The following is an 18,261-nucleotide window of genomic DNA, read 5'->3' on the forward strand; positions in this document are numbered from 1 at the left end:
CATACACTTTAAGCCCCCATTTCCCCATGCCTGGTGTCTCCTCCCGCAAGCCCAGAAGCTGGGAGCCACACTGACTGCCTCAGTGTACACAACCCAGAGGTCCTTGCCTGGAGCCTTTGTCCAGCCCCTGAGAAGAGATTAAACAAAAGGTGGGTTATCTGCGCATCGTCCTACAAATACTGAAGAGCATACCACCTTCTGCAGTTCCCTGGGACAATCTTGCCACATAACAAACCATTGATTGTGCTGTGAAATATCCAGTAGGACGCGTCGCAGCACGTACCTCCCTCTCCAGCACGTACTTCACTCCATCCCTTTCCTCCACTGCCAATTGATCATGGAAGATGGCGGATGCATGCTCAAAAGGTATGGTACCAACCACTCCAGTGTTTATTCATAACTGAAGAGATAGTAAACATGTCAAACATGTTTACTACCGCTTCTGTTTGTGAATGAACATTGGAGTACTCAGCACTTCTGTGTTCAGTTCCAGTGAGTGCAGGGCTGGAGAGGAGAAGGAGATTACAGACTGTCCTCAATCATCTTCTGGATCTGTGGTCTATCTAGACCCCGGATATTTCCCCAAAGATCTTGGACATACAGTCAAAATAAAACAAACATACTCCCGTATCCCCCTTCCAACACATACAAATGTACCTGAGCACTACGCACATTGTGGAAATTACAAAACACACTAATGGCCCATTCATACAAACAAGTGTGCTTTATGGTGTGCTGGTGTATGTTCTGCACATGTGCTGCAGTGCCTGGTTACAAAACTGGTAGAGGGATGTCACCAGCACACCAAAACCATTTGAAATGCAAAGTGTTTGTTTATTGAAACGTCATGTCATCAGAACAACAAGCACTTTCGGGGCCTCTGTGAGGCCCCAAAAGTGCTTGTTGTTCTGATGACATGACGTTTCAATAAACAAACACTTTGGATTTGGATACATGACGTATTGTTCCTGATTACAACACATCGCAATGTATGATTTCTTTTCTATTTTTTAACCTATTTAAAATTACAAATCATTCATCTCTTGGCCAGCAGCACCGAGCGTTATAACACACTGCATTGCTTTAAAATGCATGCCTGCATCATTTAAATCGCAATGCACTGCAGATCAGGAATTACAGCGACGCATCAGTGTGAACCAACCTCCAGATTTTTTGCATAAGTTGCTTATATTCTGTGTTTTATTTTTACCTTTAATTTTCACCGCTTCACAAAAAGGCATTTTAACATTTAGTTTTATCTTTTGGATTTAGCAGGAAGTTTGTTAAGTATGTTGAGTTTGCTTGCACGAATAATTATTTTAGAGAATGTTTATTGAAGAGGTTGTTTTGAGAAACATTTGCGCAGCCCATCACGTGACCTAAGAAATCAGTATCATCATCTTTTTAATCTACCGGTCTTGTGCTTTCACTATGGTTTAGGAGAGGGGGGGATCTTTTGCAAGGTCCAGGTTAAAAATGGAGAGCAGGGCCCAGCAGCAAAAGGAGCTTTTACTGGATACTTTGTCACCAAGGCAGGAAGTGATAGCAAATCTCAGCAACATGGACACGGCTGTGAGCAATAAGCAACAGATAAGGATGGAGATTCATCACTAGACGACCAGTCTACAGATGTCCTCGGTCTCCTACCTGTGGTTCATTATCCGATGTATCATCATCCACTCTGGCTTAATCCCGTAGCGATAATACTTCTCTTCCATTTTTGCATACTCTGGGTCTTTATTTTTCCTTTTCTCACTCTTGCTGTCCTCGTCTCCTGATCCATAGTCGAACGGTGGCGGGTCATCCATATCGTTCTTTCTTTGGTAGTTTCGGAACATGACTGTATGGTAGAGCTCCAGCTGAAATGCCAAACACAACCTAGTAAATACCGAATATCAATACTGGGTAAAGGAACATATGGCTACAAAGGGATATGAGAATACAATGTCATGGTTTACATGAGTGTGAATCAATGGGGTATTAACGGGGGATTCTGCTTTAAGGAAATGCTCATACACCGACATATATATGCATTGCTTCAACTCTAAGTTGCCTTCTGTGTGCTTGGCTACCTCCCCGCAAGTTATCTCAGATATGTAAAGATATGAAAGGTTTGGATAGAAAAGGGAACAGTTAGAATCCCTGTCAGTTACGTATTCTGTGTCCTGTGAGGGAGATTTTTATTTACTTCCTGTCCCAAAGACAGAGCAGTAGGAAATACTATACTGGAGACAGTGACAGGGGGGTTCCAACCTTTCCATAGTCTCTCAAAAACGAAAAATAAAAAGTAAAAAAAACACACTACTCTCCTATCTTCAAGATAAGATATAAGGCGGTATAGCACTATCTTTGGACAAATTCCTAGCAATGTCTAGGGTATACTGGGAACTTACAGGCTGCTAACTTAATGATGTCACCAGGTATTACTAAACTGATAGACAGCTGAATCTGCAATGCCACCAGTCCTTACTAAACTGATAGGCAACCAACCCTATGATGTCACCATTTCTTACTAAGCAGCTATGATGTCACCAGTTCTTTCTAAACTGATAGGCTGCTGACTCTGCAATGTCACCAGGTCTTACTAAGCAACTGTGATGTCACCAGTTCTTACTAAACTGATAGGCTGCTTTCACATTGAAGTCTGACTAAACGTATGAACCAGTAGGGTGCATGGTAAAAAAATCGTTCCCTTCATAGTAACAGATGTAATTTCCGTGTTCATATGTAATTTTAATATAAAGTTACCAAGCTAAGGATGACGAGACATTTCACAACAGGTCCACTTTATGGGGCCAAACAAGAATTAAAATAAAAAAAGTCTTACCTGTAATTCTTTCACCCATGAGCAGTGCCAGTAGGAAAGCCCTGCCCACTTGACCATGAACTCTCTCTCTGGAATCCCTTCCATAGGCTTAGGCGGAGGCATGAGTTGGTCAATCAGAGTAAGAGGGGCTGGTGTGCATGAAGGCGGATCTCTCCAACCCCAGTGCAGAATCCGTTGAACTTTCCCCTTTAATGGCGGACACTGTGGAAAAAAAGGAAAAAGATAGTTTGCAGTAGAGCAAGTGTATTCATTTTGAACCAAGCAAGAATGTTTTTCTAAATTTTGGCTCACCAACAATGGGATAGTCAGGAGGTGTACTGTAGATGCCAACAAGGGTAATGGGATTGACAAGGAGATGGACATAGTAATACATAAAAAAACACTTTTAGACATTAACACTTTAGACAAAGACTATGCTGCTGCTATAAGTCAGCAAGATTTTACTTTGTATTTTATTGGTCATATTTATTTTAAGCTCTTATGTCAATTGCCAATAGCTGTACCATGACTAAAATAATGACCTAAAGCATCATCGTAAACAGGGCAAAGTATAGAAGAAAGTTTGAACTTTTATTTACATTAACACTAGTTTGTTTTGACACAGGTCAAACGTATGTCTTAGGTTCTGTTATGTCTTTTTGCCTGGAAATTACATGGAAAATAAAATAATTGTTGTAGACAATAAATATAGCTAAAAGAAAGGCTGATCCGTTTATATATATCTATAGATATAGATATATCTATAGATCTAAAGATCTATATAGATCTATAGATATATATATATATTGCCAGAATAATCCTTTGTAAGCAACGATAAAGTTATCTCCATCTCAGTTGGCCAATAGTATAAATGTAACAAGTGTTCTGGTCTATAAGGGGTATACAGATGCTGGAGCTGATGAAAGACAGCAGGAACCTGATCTGGACTCATTTCCACCATAATGGACATCCAGGGACCTAACGACCGGAGGGACCGCAGGGAAGAAAATCGATCAGGCCTTGATGCTATATATCCTTACCGTGCAACGAGGGCATAACCATTCACCGTTTGGTATTTCAGGCAGAGGTGGGTTAAGACAGTGCAAATGGTAGGATGAGGGGCAAGTGTCACAGCACAAGAGCTCCCCTCCATCTTTACAGACACGACAAAACTCCATATGGTCATCCTCCTCATCCTCTTCTTCAACTCCATCATCTTCATCCTCCTCTTCCTCCTTTGGCTCCCATTGGATGCCTTCTTTTTCCTACAATACAGTGCAAATGTCACAGTGTGCTCAAGGATACCCAACTTCTGTACCGCTTCATATATCCATGTGTCTTTAAGCAGAGCGATGGAAGTCGTAGAACAGCATGTGTGGTTTCTATTGTCCCCAGTATGTCCCCAGTATGTCCCCAGTATGTTATGGGATTCAGGCAAGGCCCAAAGTCCCAAGCGACATCGACACTCTGGTCTCTGCATTGTAACCAGGGCCAGTTTAACATAGGGGCTACTAGAGTGCCAGCTCCAGGTCCACCAGTGCAAATACGTCCGGCTGGCCCAGGTCCCCTTAGTATGCCTAATGGCAATCTGGGCAGGCCAGGCTGAACACAATCAGGAAATGGTGCCGGTGGCTATCCAATCAGGCATATTAGGAGGCAAATCCCTGGGGCCTCGGGGGTGGGGCCCAAAGAGAACCAAGCGGTCGCCTCAGAACCGCCTCTGCTGCTTCACTTCCAACCGACAGCACCAGGCCCATGATGCTCTTAATCTGGCCCGGATTGTAACCTGTATAAAAAACTTTCATCTACCTTATCCTACGCATTTGCATGTTAATCCCTTCATCTCCATCCTACCGCGGAATGCAGGGGCGTCCCCAGGCGTGGTGTCACCTGGTGCAGCCGCTGGGTGTCACCTGCTGGGATGTCATCATGAAAGCGTGTGTTGTGGCACGTGGCAAAGAGAGGAGGTAATGGACGCTGGCAAAGAGAGGAGGTGATGTTCACCCAGCGGGATAAGGTATGCCACCGGGTGCCCTCCTCTATCGTGCAGCTGTCAGGCTCTCATTGCATGACCGAGTGCCCGACTTTTCAGAGGGGGGTGACACCTAAATGACTGTCAGTCATTTTGGTGTCACCCCCTCTGATGGTGTCACCCAGTACGGGCCCTTGTGATGACACTGACTGTATGTGACCTGCACATTAACCCTTTCACCTATGGATCTCTCTGTTTATCACCTGATGTGTTGCATCTAGTTCATCATTACCAAGCTCCATGATTTACCCCCTCAATACCAGCATGTTGTGTTTCCTAAAAAAACAGCGACAACAAATTAGATCAACTTGGGGTGTCTACTTTCTAAAAAGCCATAATTTCCGAAGTCAAGTCTCAAGTCATCTCCCTGCCCCCAAGCTATGATTGGAAAGCTAAGGAGCAGCAGTAGCCTGAGGAGTTCATTACTCTGCTCCCTCTTCCCGTCAGCGTGTTCCTTGCAGCATGCTCCTAGTGTGACCCTTCCTACTGCAACCCCCTTCTCCCTCAGTCCGAGCCATACTGTAAAGGAGATTACTAAAGGCTGTACCAGGGAAAAATCAGGTACTTGCACTAGTTGCATTTGTCAATGGTAATGAATATATATATATAATTGCATTTACTGGTGTTTTTAAGTTAAGCTTGAAAGCTGATTTATTAATCCCGATGCCTTTCTACTCCGCTGCTGCTGATCAGACATCATGTTTTGACCATGTGCAGTCCAACTGATGAAAACGAACACCTCGTTGGTTGCCATGGTTTCCCAGTGTAAATTGTTCACTTTAGCTCGGTCTTATTAAAAACATTTTAATGGGCTTCGCAGATCGCTCATCCAGATACCCTGCGAGACGTGATTAAACCGTATTCCAGGAATCAGAACACGGCCTCGTTACATAATGGATTCGCTGCCTTTTTCCTCAAAAACATTATTTATCAATATTCAGCTCGTTTCGGCTCCCAGCAAGACGCGGCTCGTGAGTTTAAATCAATCGTTTGATTTGTATTTATTTTTTGCTTCCCCCAAATTAATTTTCTGGGTATAATGTTTGTTTTATTCATCAAAACTGACTTGTAACTATAAAAACGAGGAGAATATATTTTTAATAACAGAGATGGCTGTGTGTCATAAACAATTGACATTTATTTTTAAATATTTTCCTTTTTTTTTTTTTATATATCCCAGTGCGTGATCTCCTTTATTTCCTGCAGAGTCTCTTCCAGTCTACTTGCATTGCAGCCTATAGTGAAGTTACTTTGCAGCAGGCCCCACCTCCCCTGCTTGACAGAGCTCTACTGTGTACTCTGTGCAAATCCTAGGAATTACAAATCCTTTGGGCTGGTAAAACAGATCTCATATGTGTCTGTGAAGATTCTCATTCATCCAGGTCATGGTGTATCTGTAAAAAAATAAGTCAACATTTTCTCAATTCAGAATGACTTGTACAAAAAATGTCTGGGAATAAATATAGTGAATGTTGCTCCAATCCGCATAATCTGTTAATCGCAACCAGGTGTTGATTGCATTTGCATAATTGGAGTCTAGGAGGTGTTCATAACCTGCCCAGAGAGAGGTGTTAAAACAGCATTGTATGTGGCAGACAATAGCTGTCTCACCCCCCACACCACCACCATACAATGCTGTTTTAACACCTCTCACTGGGCAGGTTAATAACACATCCTAGCTCCAATTATGCAAATGAAATCAACACCTGGTTGCGATTAACAGATTATGTGGATTGGAGCAACATTGGTGAAACATTCACCTTATTATTCCAAGAGAATGTTTGTACAAGTCATTGACCAGTGAAACGTCTTCAAGGAAAATACAGCAAGACAAGTTGCCTTGACTTATTTTTTACACGTAGATCTCATATGTATTTTAGCTGTGTATCTAGCGGTTTGCCTGGAGTTCAGCTTTAAGACGCCAGTATACAATTCAGCTAGCCGGCAAGCATGTCATACGGTTATAGTAATGGTGGGTGGAGTTGGCCTTTAATTGGACGTCCATTGCCTGGTAATATAGAGCAAGGCTATTAACAATACAATATAATTGCCGATGGGAAAGGGTTAAAAACGAGAGCACTACGGCTGCTGGAAAGCATTAGGTTTGTGCAGCTGCACTATAAAAGGTTTACAATTGCTCCACGCAGCTAGGAGGATTAAAAATATGCCATGCACCCTTAGGAATGGATTAGAATAGATGCTGTGTCAGGCAGAGGAAATATTAAAAGTAGGAGCTGTGGTATGCCAGACTGACTTCTGGTTTTTAATACCTTCATTCAAGAAGTATTCGGGTCTTTACTAAGATGCCTGCCACAGCTTCTCACGGCTGAGGTCTTAATGTAAATGTGGGAGTTTGCAGCTTCATCCATTGAGATGACTATGCTAGCGGACAGGAGGCACCCCCAGCCGTCTAGTGCAAACCATCTTCTCTACACCCAAGTCAAAATGTTATTTAAGCCACTTCAGATGCTGATGAAATCACTTTCAATGGATGCTGCTCCTTGATGTTTAAAAGTTTTAGCTTCCTGCAGAACCATCTGGTCCTCAAAACTGTTGTAGGGTGGCTCCTTTCCTTTGCAGGGTCCCATGGAGCCACCCTTGTGTGTGCTAGTAAGCTGTGTGTGTCTCCACAAAAACACAGCGGTTAGACAGGTTTTTTTTGCATGCTGGCTGGTGAGTATGCTGGGAATCTTTTTGCTGTTGTACTGTAAAAAGCCCTCCCATGTGCACCTTGCTTGAAAGCTGGTTATGAGTTGATGAGTGTGTTTGCTATTTGTTTTGCTTGACTGATTTGGTGCAGTGACACAATGGGGGTCTCAGCTGCCGTTGTGATGTGCGGGGTACCTTGTGTGTACCTGTGCCTTTAAGGAGATTGAGCTGCCTCGTGGCGAACCTGCACCCAATTTTATGTTTTGCTACATGTGCTCCAAGATGGAGACTCTCATAGGTTAGAGTTAGGACCGCAGTACACAGAGGTGCCTTGGCGCGGCAGTGCGGCTTTCACATATTCTGCAGAAGACATGTATCCAAAACCTCTGTTTTTAACCTTAGCGGTTAGACAGGTTTTTTTTTTTGCATGCTGGCTGGTGAGTGTGCTGGGAAACATTTTGCTGTTCCACAAAAACACAGGCACAGCAAAGGCTCCCAAAAGTGTGGATTGACATCTGCTGGAGACTGCTCTGTCTGTTGTGATCTTGTACTGGAGTTCAGGGGAGCAGAGCTGGGAGAGTTGGAGCTATTCAAAACCATGATGACTAAGTACTTGGGGAAAAATGTACTTTGCATGGCGAACTTTCCTCAACTTTTAGTTATGTAAACTGTATAGCTTAAAGTCCAATAGAACCTTCAGTTTAACTCTTCTGAATACATCCCATGTGCATAAAAACAAAATATGTGCAAAGCCTTACAGTTGGTTTTCTTTCAAAACAGCCACAGCCTGAGTAGAAAAGCCTGTTCCCTGCCAGCATGCTCTCTTTGTAGGGAAGCAGTGGTCTTACTGCAGAGGTCTGATCGAGTCATAGCTATAGTCCAGCAACCAGCAAAGCTCATATATCCTGCTGATTTGAGTACTCCTGTGAGGAAGCAGAGGCCTCTTTTCAGAGGCAAGAAATTAAGTTTTCTAAATCCTAACTAAAGGTCCTTCTCTGCAGTATGCTGGCAGAGGACAGAATTATCTACTCAGGCTGTGGCTGCTTTACAGGGAACGCAATTTGTAAGACTTTAATGGCATGTATTTCGCTGATTTAAGCAAAATTCAATTGTGCTTTACCTTCAGACAAATCCACTTTTAAAGTACATATATGGAAGCTGCTTTACCTGCACAATGATTTGTATTTCTGTCAGGACAGGGTATTGATGAGAACTATATCCAATGGGGATGCAGACAATTTTTTAGGGAAAGAAAGGGTTAAAACTTCTGACATGGATCATACTGCTGAATGTCCCATAGATTTTCACCTCCCAAGATAATTGAAGGAAATACAGAAAATGCCTTACACAGTGCGGACAGCTCCACTTGCCCTCAGGGGCTTTCTCCAGTTCTGGATCCAGGCAGACAAGGTGATAGGCACGAGGACAAGTGTCACAAAGTATGATCTCCCCTCCCTGCTGGCAGACTTCGCAGTAATCCTGATGGTCAGTCTCATAGCCGTCTCCTTCTCCAACATCAACTTATCAAAGAAAACAGTTCAAGGGTTACTTTAAAGCTGAATCAGCCCCATGCTGCAGAACATGGAGAAGTCTATTGTCCAGAATGTTTGGCACAGCATGGAGGAAATCCTGCAATATGCTGTGTTAGACTTAAGACACATTACTTGTGAGAGCTGATACATGGTAATAGATCTGTCATCCGATTATCAGTAACATACAGCCACACAGCTGACTGAAAACAGCAGCCACTTAAATGCCATAAAAATACAGAATAACAATTTGCTCTTTGGTGACCATCTGCATTTGGAATGTTGGTGGGACATGGAGTGAGGTATTGCATGCTTGGAACTGAACAAAGTGTAAAAGCTTAAGCAGACCTTTCTCTGAAAATCACATCAGCATGCAGCTCTGAATGCCAATATGAAAGCATCTTACATTCATTAGTTAAAAATGTTTTGCTTTTATTTACAATTATGTTTTTCCACTTCCTGGTTGAGTGAGGCACTGGTGATTTAGCTCTGGCCTGGTTGAGTGAGGCACTGGTGATGTGGCCCCGGCCTGGTTGAGTGAGGCACTGGTGACGTAGCCTTGGCCTCAGATATATATCCTGAAAAGGCTACATCACCAGCGCCTTCCTGAATCTCATCTGTAAACGGCAAAATCTTGTGATATCTCAGGGGCAGCCCACACCCGGGTGACACCATTAGCTGACAGTCATTTTGGTGTCACCCCTCTGAAATGTCAGGCACTCGGTCACGGACCGAGAGCCCAACAGTTGCTCAAGAGAGAGGAGAGGACCCGGTGGCATACCTTATCCCGCGGGGTGAATGTCCCATCTTCTCTCTGCCAGCATCCATCACCAAGATGGCAGGTAACAGCAGTACAGTGCGTGACATCATCGCGCATATACACGATTACATCACTACAGGGTGTCACCAGGTACCCGCATCAGGTGTCACCCCGCCTCGGGAAACCTCTGCTCAGGGGAAAGGCATGTTTTCCCCCTCAAGTCACGTGGACTGTCACATGTTCCAAGAGGAAGACCCAGAGTTCCAGAAAGTAAAAAAAGAGATTGATTAATCTGCCCTTAGGAAAAATGGCCACCATGAGGAGAATGGAGAAAAGAAAAATAAAAGGTATGCAAAGAATAAAAAGCCTGCAATTATCTAGAAGTATCGGTTTGTAGATTGCCATCACTGGCCATTTCTAAAAGATGAAGTTCCTCTTTAAAATGAAACGATGGACAAAATAAAAAAATTACATATATCACAAACTCCAAGCATGCTTAAACTGAATCCCATTTCATCTAAAATATTCCAAATGTAGATCCAACGGGTCTGTCACAACTGAACACACACATTCCAAATACAGGATCACTCTGCCCAAGCTCGAATTGGTGAAATGTATAAGAAGGGGGCACAGGGCATAATGATTCAGGTATTATTGATTCAGGTACCGTATATACTAGAGTATAAGCCGAGTTTTTCAGCCCATTATTACAATTATGCTCTGCTAATATGAATGGGTTAAATGATCCGTAGTGCATTATATGTAGCCCTGTACCCCTTTTTCCACTTACAGAGCTAGGTTATTGTTTTTCTTTTAAATAAATATTCATGTAATTTTATTGGTATCTATCTTCATTTTGTACATTTACCAATAGCTGCCTCAATTCCCAAACTAGGCTTGTACTCGAGTCAATAATTTTTCCCAGTTTTTTGTGGTAAAATTAGGTACCTCGGCTTATATTCGGGACGGCTTATACGGTATATAACCAGAGGTGTACGTGTGTCTCCATTTCCTGGCTACTGACATTTTGCTACCTGAGGCTTACAGTTTGCTTTAGGTACTCCCTTGTGTGAAGCAATATTCCAACCTATATTTTATATCTTTATTCTTAAGAGTTATTTATCAAAAACGCTTACCTCTCCTTTTTCTTCTTACACGTTTTCCTCTTTTTCCTAGCCCAGACAAATCCGATCTGATGGAGGAACTGTTAATACTGGCGCTATCGAAGTCCGATGACTCCTCCCTCTCGTCTTCCTCACTCTGGATATACAGGAATAAAAAAAATGATTAACTGTATATACCTTCCCTTTATTTAAATCTCGATTAATTTCCCTGGCTAAGTTCACACATATATATAGTTCACAAAGCCATAGTATCTGCTTTGTATATAGCAAACAATAACATTCAAATTTATATTTTCTCCAGAGTAAGCTAAAACAAAATAAAAAGCACTTAGTTAGCTACGGGTGATAATGCTATATTGTCTTTGAGCCGTGTTTGCCAGATCTGTTTTTGTAATAAACAAAAAAAGGCTCACCAAGGCATGGTATATAGTAAAAGGCTCACCAAGGCATGGTATATGGTGGAAAAAAAGGCTCACCAAGGCATGGTATGTAGTCAAAGGCTCACCAAGGCATGGTATATGGTGGAAAAAAAGGCTCACCAAGGCATGGTATATAGTGAAAGGCTCACCAAGGCATGGTATATGGTGAAAAAAAGGCTCACCAAGGCATGGTATGTAGTGAAAGGCTCACCAAGGCATGGTATATGGTGAAAAAAAGGCTCACCAAGGCATGGTATGTAGTGAAAGGCTCACCAAGGCATGGTATATGGTGAAAAAAAAGGCTCACCAAGACATGGTATATTGTAAAAGGCTCACCAAGGCATTGTATATGGTAAAATAAATAAATATAAAAGGCTCAGAAAGGCATGGTATATGGTTAAAAAAAAAAAATCACCAAGGCATGGTATATGGTAAAAAGCTCTACTTATACTGGACAATTAGTAGTTGAGCATGTAAGGGCTTGCACATAAAAGAGCCCCTACCGGTTACCAGAGAGTGTGGGGACTGTGGTGGCACTTTATGGGCAGTGTTCTTTTCTGTTCATTCTGTAAAAGGTCCGGGCATCTGTAACATCAATAATGTAGATCTGGGGTGGCAAGGCTTGTGATTGGCCATGGCTCCTTACATGGCTGTGCCCATAAAAAATAGATTTCAAATTTGCATTCAGTATAGGAAGACAAAGAGAAGACTGACTGATTGTCACAGTCAAGGTACACTTACTAAAGCCTTAAACTGGCCCTTCAATGCTAGTGAAGAGACGCTATGGCTACCTACTTTACAAATCAAAACATAAAAGTGCCTGTGTGGAAAGGCTTTTGATCCCCTCAAATGGGTTCTTCCTTCCCGGCCAAGTCTATTGGGATGTAAAACCAGCTTGAAGCAGGTCAAATGCAGGTCAGAAAAATGTCAACTGCAAGTCAAAACGCAGCTGTCAATTAATTCTAAAGGCTCCGAGAAGCATCTCAACCGATGTCACACTGATGCCATCGACACAAACCCAAAGCCTGTCAAAACAGACTCTTATGTTGACAACTGACCAATATCTGTTACGTCTCACTTACTGAAGATCCCTTTTTTCGCTTGCTTGCCATCCCTCCAAATTTGAACTTCATGTTTGTAGTTTTCTTGCCTTTGCCCTTCTTTTTTGCATCTTTGGATTTTGGTTTTTTTCTGACACCAGGACCTGAAAAAAATATGGTCACCATATTACAATTAATAAAAACAAAAAAAACACAAATAGTATCAACAACCACCACCAGATCTAATCGTTGTATAAATAGAAGAATGATTTACAAAAACTGGACAAAAAGGAAACTGCTGCCAAAGTGGAGCAAATATTCACAAGGAACCAGACTTCAACCCAACCAGCAGTTTTGGGCAACCATTGCAGTTTTCACTGCTGCCGCTATTGGGAGAGTCCCAAAGAGGCAATAAATAGAGAGTCACACCTTTACCCAAATTTACATATGGGGAATCACACCACTCTGGTGTGCCAGCAAACAATTTGATAAAGAGAATAAGCAAGCCTTAAACATGTTGCAGCACAGCGATTATCAAAGTTTATTCAGTTACAAAAATCTTGAGTATACAAAAATACAAGGAATAAGTTGTAGCTCAAAAAACAAACACAAGTGGGTTTGATTTTATCTATTTTTCATGGGATAGGATGTATTGTTTGTATTTTCTTATCTTGAACTCCTACACCTACGGTTGACCCAGAAGAAGGCAAAAAAAACCCTTATTAAGCGTGGTCCAATTTGCTCAATCAGGCAAGGATAGACAGAGAAACAAATAGGACCGGTCAGACAGATATGACAGACTGATAGGACATAAATGTAACACAAGCAGACAGAGAGGTGTTAAGACTTGAGGTTATGTTACTGGGAAGGATAACTTTCTAATTAGCAAACTAAAAAAAATTACTCCGAACAAACAAGAAACCACTAAAAGAGAAAAAAAAAAAAAAAACTTTCCTTAACAGCAGCTAATTCTTTACAACTGTGACCTCCACAACTTACCTTTACCTTCCTTAGTTTTTGCCTTTCTTATAGGTGGAGGCTGAGGAGGCAGCGGAGGGACCACAAGGAGGGGAGGAGCAACTGCCACAGTTTCAACAGCAGCCGCCACCGCCGCTGCAGCTGCCGCCGCTGAGCTGCCTTTCAGTGGGTTGTTGGCACTGAACTCTCGCCATTTGGCACCAAGCACAGTCATCATCTTGGACATGGGGATCTTGGGATTCTTCTTGGCTATTAAAGGCCTGGAAAGTATGTTAAAATAAGGTAGTTTATTACGCATACCATGACATAAAACAGAAATCATAAACGCTTGATAAAAAAAGGAAAAAGGAATTTAGTTGATTTTTGATTGCTGTATTGCAGGTGGAAGAATTTTGCTTTCTACATTACTTAAAACTTTCTATCCGCTAAAGATACAGCATGATCAACTGTATGGCCAATATTTCGGTTCAGGCTCTGAGCAGCAGCCAACCAAATGCAGCTGATGAGGCTCATCTAAAGCTCATCTAAAGCGCAGAACAAACGATTACCCCATCCTCTCACCTCACAAATTGACTAAAGGCCTTGTAGTTGGTCAGTGTGTGATAATCCTCTTCGGAGAAGGTATAGTCTACATTGTCCAGGCCCCACTCCTCCATCAGCTGGGCAGATGCCTTTGGCTCCTTTAAATAAAGATTAATGTATATTGTTAACGCAAAACCTTAATTCATAGTGGAAATTCATAACCAATTAGGAGCAATCAAGCAAATCATTTAATAAAGGTGACAAAAAAGAAAATGTACAGCGAAATATGAACAGTACACCAACTCCTATCAAACAGACGTTAGCGCAAATTCTGCTATCATAAAATTGTAGATCTAATTATTATATTTTACTGCATATTCTATGAGCTTTTCTGATCTTTCCACTGCTGTAGGGTGATATCATAACGGTGATTCTGTTGCTAATGACACCTCGCTGCATGCAATGCTTTTCAATCGCTATTAGCATCTCGCTAGCTTGGGAAGCAAGGGAGAAACATCAAAGGAGAAGAGAAGCTGAGTTTTAGCAAATGTGGTGAGTTTTTAGCAGTGGTAAAATAGTTCATGTGATATGGTCCTTAGTGAATAAGCCCTGATAAAATACTTACATGCAAAAAGTCAGAGGTATTTAAATAACTAGCAACGCAGAAAGGACGACTGGGCCTAATCCACTCAAATTAACGTGCTATTGAGGCCAAACTACATCAGAATGGGGAAAAAAAGGCAACCAGTTCGAAGTTCGTTGGTCATCCAGGAGGAAACTACTCATTTGGCTCTATACAGGTGACCAGGAGGGCCAATCATAACATCTGCCCTTGCAGAGAGGCTTTTTGCTTTTCTTACTGGCCCCCATGGTTTTGGCCATCCTAATCTGTAGGCGTGTGGTCTGCTTTACCTGAGCCACCAGATTAGGACAATGTAATATTCTATATGTGACAAGAACATCAGTTAAGTAGATCAGTAAAATTTCCCACAATTGTGCTTGCACAGAAAGTCACACTCAGAGGTAAAACTGGAGCTGTGGTAGAACACATGACTGCTATCTACCCCACCGTCTTGTACACATGCATGCAAAATTATTGAAGTATTTTGTACATCTATGGGGTTGATTTATAAAGCAGCAGTATGGTCTTACTGCTGATTTAGGAAAAGCTTTTGTAAAGTAAAGCCCTGTGCGTTACATATGCACTTTACACTCTGCTTGATTCAGGACTTTGAAGCAAGCAAAACCCCATTCATTCTAAAGAATAAATAAAAAGAAGGGGAATAGAGTCATATGACCTGCCAAAGTCATGTGATGCCATGCAATTCCATTACCTTTATACATCCTTCTTCATTATCGTCCTCTTCACCATCTTTCTTTTTCCTCTTAGCTTTTTTCTCTTTCTTTTCCTTAAGCTTTTTCTTCTTTTTTTTGTTGGGAGCGTAGTCACTTCCTTCGCTATCCGACTTCTCCAGCACCATTTCATCTTCATTGTCCGACATGTCCTCATCACTGCCCTACAAAACAAACCCAAAAAAGGAGTGAGGGGGGTTTGTCTTGAATGTAAACCCTCTACTTAAGGCTGGCCATAGGCCTGTCAATTTTTTTTCATTCAACTCGTGGACTGAACGAAAAAAATTGATGAGATTTCCCCATCAACACAAACAGCTCGTTAATCGTGAAATCGCCGCTGTTTGGCGGCACCTGTCAGAATGCTCGATCAGAGTGGGCAGCTTTTTGTCTGCCGCCTCTGATCGCACAAAGATTTTCCCGCTGGCTCCTTCAATCAGCTGTTCAAGGAATGCCGACTGAAAGGGAGCAGACAGCCCCACACACTGTGCGAATTTAGGCCGGTTACATTAAAAACTGTCCGAAATTCAACCAGTGTATGGGCACCTTAGGGGGGGCGGGGGGGAAGTCGCAAGGGAGGGGCTTATTAAATATGGATGTGGGAAACTGGGAAAATCATCAAGGCTTGAGTATCAGGGCTGGGGCTTAACAGACTCGAAAGTAATTATCAACTGTAGACATATACATGAATATAGTCCCCCTTATTTTAATAATGCTAATAATTCACTATAACAAAATATATTAAGCTAAAATGCAGCAACCCATGGACAGCTGGGTATAGTCATGTAGGTAAAAAAAATATGTTGCTATAGATTAGTCTCTTTCAATCATCACCACCAAGACCAGTAAAAAGTAAGAGATTGTTTACAGAAGCATTAATAATATCATTGCGATTATTGCCATTGTACATGTTTTATTATTAACTTTTCTATTCCATCATCTCTACACATTGTTACAAACAGTATTATTATGGATATTTTTTATTTACCAGTATATATATTAATTTGATATATCTAAACGTTTACCTATTAAATTCCATGTCTATAACCCTCCATGAAAATGTCTATTTATGCATGTATTTATATATTGTATATATTTCTATAGCCCCCGTAGGGGAACCCCTGAAATGTAGTGGCTTGTTACAATGGATGTTCTAAAATTAAATTGAAATTAATTTAAATGATATTTTGGATCCATGAACCATTGACATGGCATTCCTACTTCATCTCCTGGAATATCCCTTAAGGCACCTTTTAAAGTTACTTATATGTTTTTAGAGCTGCCTAACCTCACCACATTCTACACCGCACTACCCTACCTGTTGGGTCCTCCACCGCTGGCTTTATTCAATTTCTTGTAGCATTGCCAGGCAATGCTACAATGTAGTTTTGGCAACTTTGGCACCCAGGAGTGTCAGCCCCCCAGGCTACAGAACATGATTAGTTTTGCAGGGAAGAGGTTGGCTTTTCAGTTTCTTCTGGGTTTTCCAGATTCTAGCTAGGATCTGGAACTCTGGAGATTTCCAAGAGTCTTGGGTGAGATGAAATCTCCAGTCCTGGGGCCAGGTGTTGCCATTGACCAGTCTACGCTGATCAGGTGGCTGAGAGCAGACTTATTAGGCTAGGTTCACACCTGCACAACACCCGGGACGCGCATCCCGGGATCGTGCGGTCCTGCGATTGCCGCGCGTCCCCATTGATTTCAATGGGGTGATATCCGCGTGGAAATCGCAGAAAAAAAGTACCTTTTTTGCGAAACATGCCCCGCGCGACTGGGGTGCCATTAGAAAATAATGGCACCCACAGCTCGATCGCTCACACCTTGGCGACTCCTGACCGTGCGGCAATTGACGCAGAATCGTACACAATTGCTGCGCGGTGAGGTGTCGCTTAGGTGTGAACCTAGCCTAAGAGTCTGGATCAGAGCTCAGAGGTATAGCACACGATGGTGTAGTACATGGGGCACACCGAGTGGGTGTCTGTGGTGGAAGCACGGAAGGAAAAAACAGCTTGACAGCTAGGAAGCTGGGAGATGACAAGAGGGTCGGTGGCACCCGAGGGACCTGTTGGACAGACAGAGAGAAACCACACGAGAAGTGTGGAGTTGTCAGAGTCACGCAGTTGTGTGGTGAGCCACTTGGAGCGGAGGAAAGCTGCTGAGCGATACTGAGGACTGTATGTGAGGAGAACTACAGTGAAGTCCTGGAACTAGGACACTGGGAGTATACTGGACAACCTGATGTTGGTGAGACACAAAAAGAAATTATTTCGAGGAAAGTCAAGTGGACTGTTATGTACACTGGTTTTATGGTAAATGGCTTCAAGTGGTGTCTTAGCGCTCACCATAAGTGCTAAATACCCCCAAATCTTACAATATGTATTATACCATGGGCTGTTTTAGCTCACCAGGCCCCAATTACAACTGGAATGAAACACATTTGGGTAGACTGACCTTTTTTCTCATAGTCCCAGCGCTTTCTGGATAACATAAGTAGTTCACAGATTGCTTTTACCAATTGCTGGGCCAGCTTTTTAATCTCCAGATATGGCGGTTTGGGGTGATGTGTCCATTTAATAATGGTATGCCTCTCTACTTTATTTCCTGCAGAAAAGCTTTAAAGGCCACCAGCAAATAATATTTATTGGATACAGAGAGACAAGAGTGTCTGCACAAGGTCGCGAGCAAAGAATTACAGGTATGAAACAAGTTATCTAATCAGAAAAACAGTCCGCTGGAGAGAAAATTCATCCACTTCTTCAAAGCCAAGTATACAATGAAAGTGTCAGCCCGCGATGCAATATAGTGATTTCATTTTTACAGGCGCGGCTACAGTCTGCGGCAGAGCAGCCCAGATCGTCATAAAATGTTTATGGCGGCTGCTCTCCAACTTCACAAAGCTGTAACTTGTCACAAATGTTCGTTATGGTCAGTTGGATGCCAATGACAACGCGTTTTGATTTTGCTTTCTTTTTGTTCGATTTAAATGTTTATTTTACATACATTTTATTTTTGGTCTGTTCGATCACAATGGCTGGTATGATGGAAATTACAA

The 18,261-nt window shown here is 42.2% G+C and overlaps 1 protein-coding gene across 2 annotated transcripts in view; it reads right to left on the bottom strand.

Annotated features, from left to right (window-relative positions):
* CHD5 (chromodomain helicase DNA binding protein 5) overlaps window positions 1–18,261 on the bottom strand; it is a 117,321-nt gene that overhangs the window by 55,615 nt on the left and 43,445 nt on the right. For both annotated transcript variants that reach the window (XM_018552455.1, XM_018552463.1), the window contains 9 exons: window positions 15,194–15,376; window positions 13,899–14,017; window positions 13,359–13,597; window positions 12,402–12,523; window positions 10,913–11,036; window positions 8,835–9,007; window positions 3,847–4,071; window positions 2,828–3,028; window positions 1,648–1,859 (listed from right to left, as the gene is read on the bottom strand). In XM_018552455.1, coding sequence (XP_018407957.1) covers window positions 1,648–1,859; window positions 2,828–3,028; window positions 3,847–4,071; window positions 8,835–9,007; window positions 10,913–11,036; window positions 12,402–12,523; window positions 13,359–13,597; window positions 13,899–14,017; window positions 15,194–15,376 — 1,598 coding nt within the window. The remainder of the gene's footprint in view (window positions 1–1,647; window positions 1,860–2,827; window positions 3,029–3,846; window positions 4,072–8,834; window positions 9,008–10,912; window positions 11,037–12,401; window positions 12,524–13,358; window positions 13,598–13,898; window positions 14,018–15,193; window positions 15,377–18,261) is intronic.

Source organism: Nanorana parkeri, unplaced genomic scaffold, assembly GCF_000935625.1.
Source record: "Nanorana parkeri isolate BGI_ZX_2015 unplaced genomic scaffold, ASM93562v1 scaffold5, whole genome shotgun sequence".
NCBI classification, from domain to species: Eukaryota; Metazoa; Chordata; class Amphibia; order Anura; family Dicroglossidae; genus Nanorana; species Nanorana parkeri.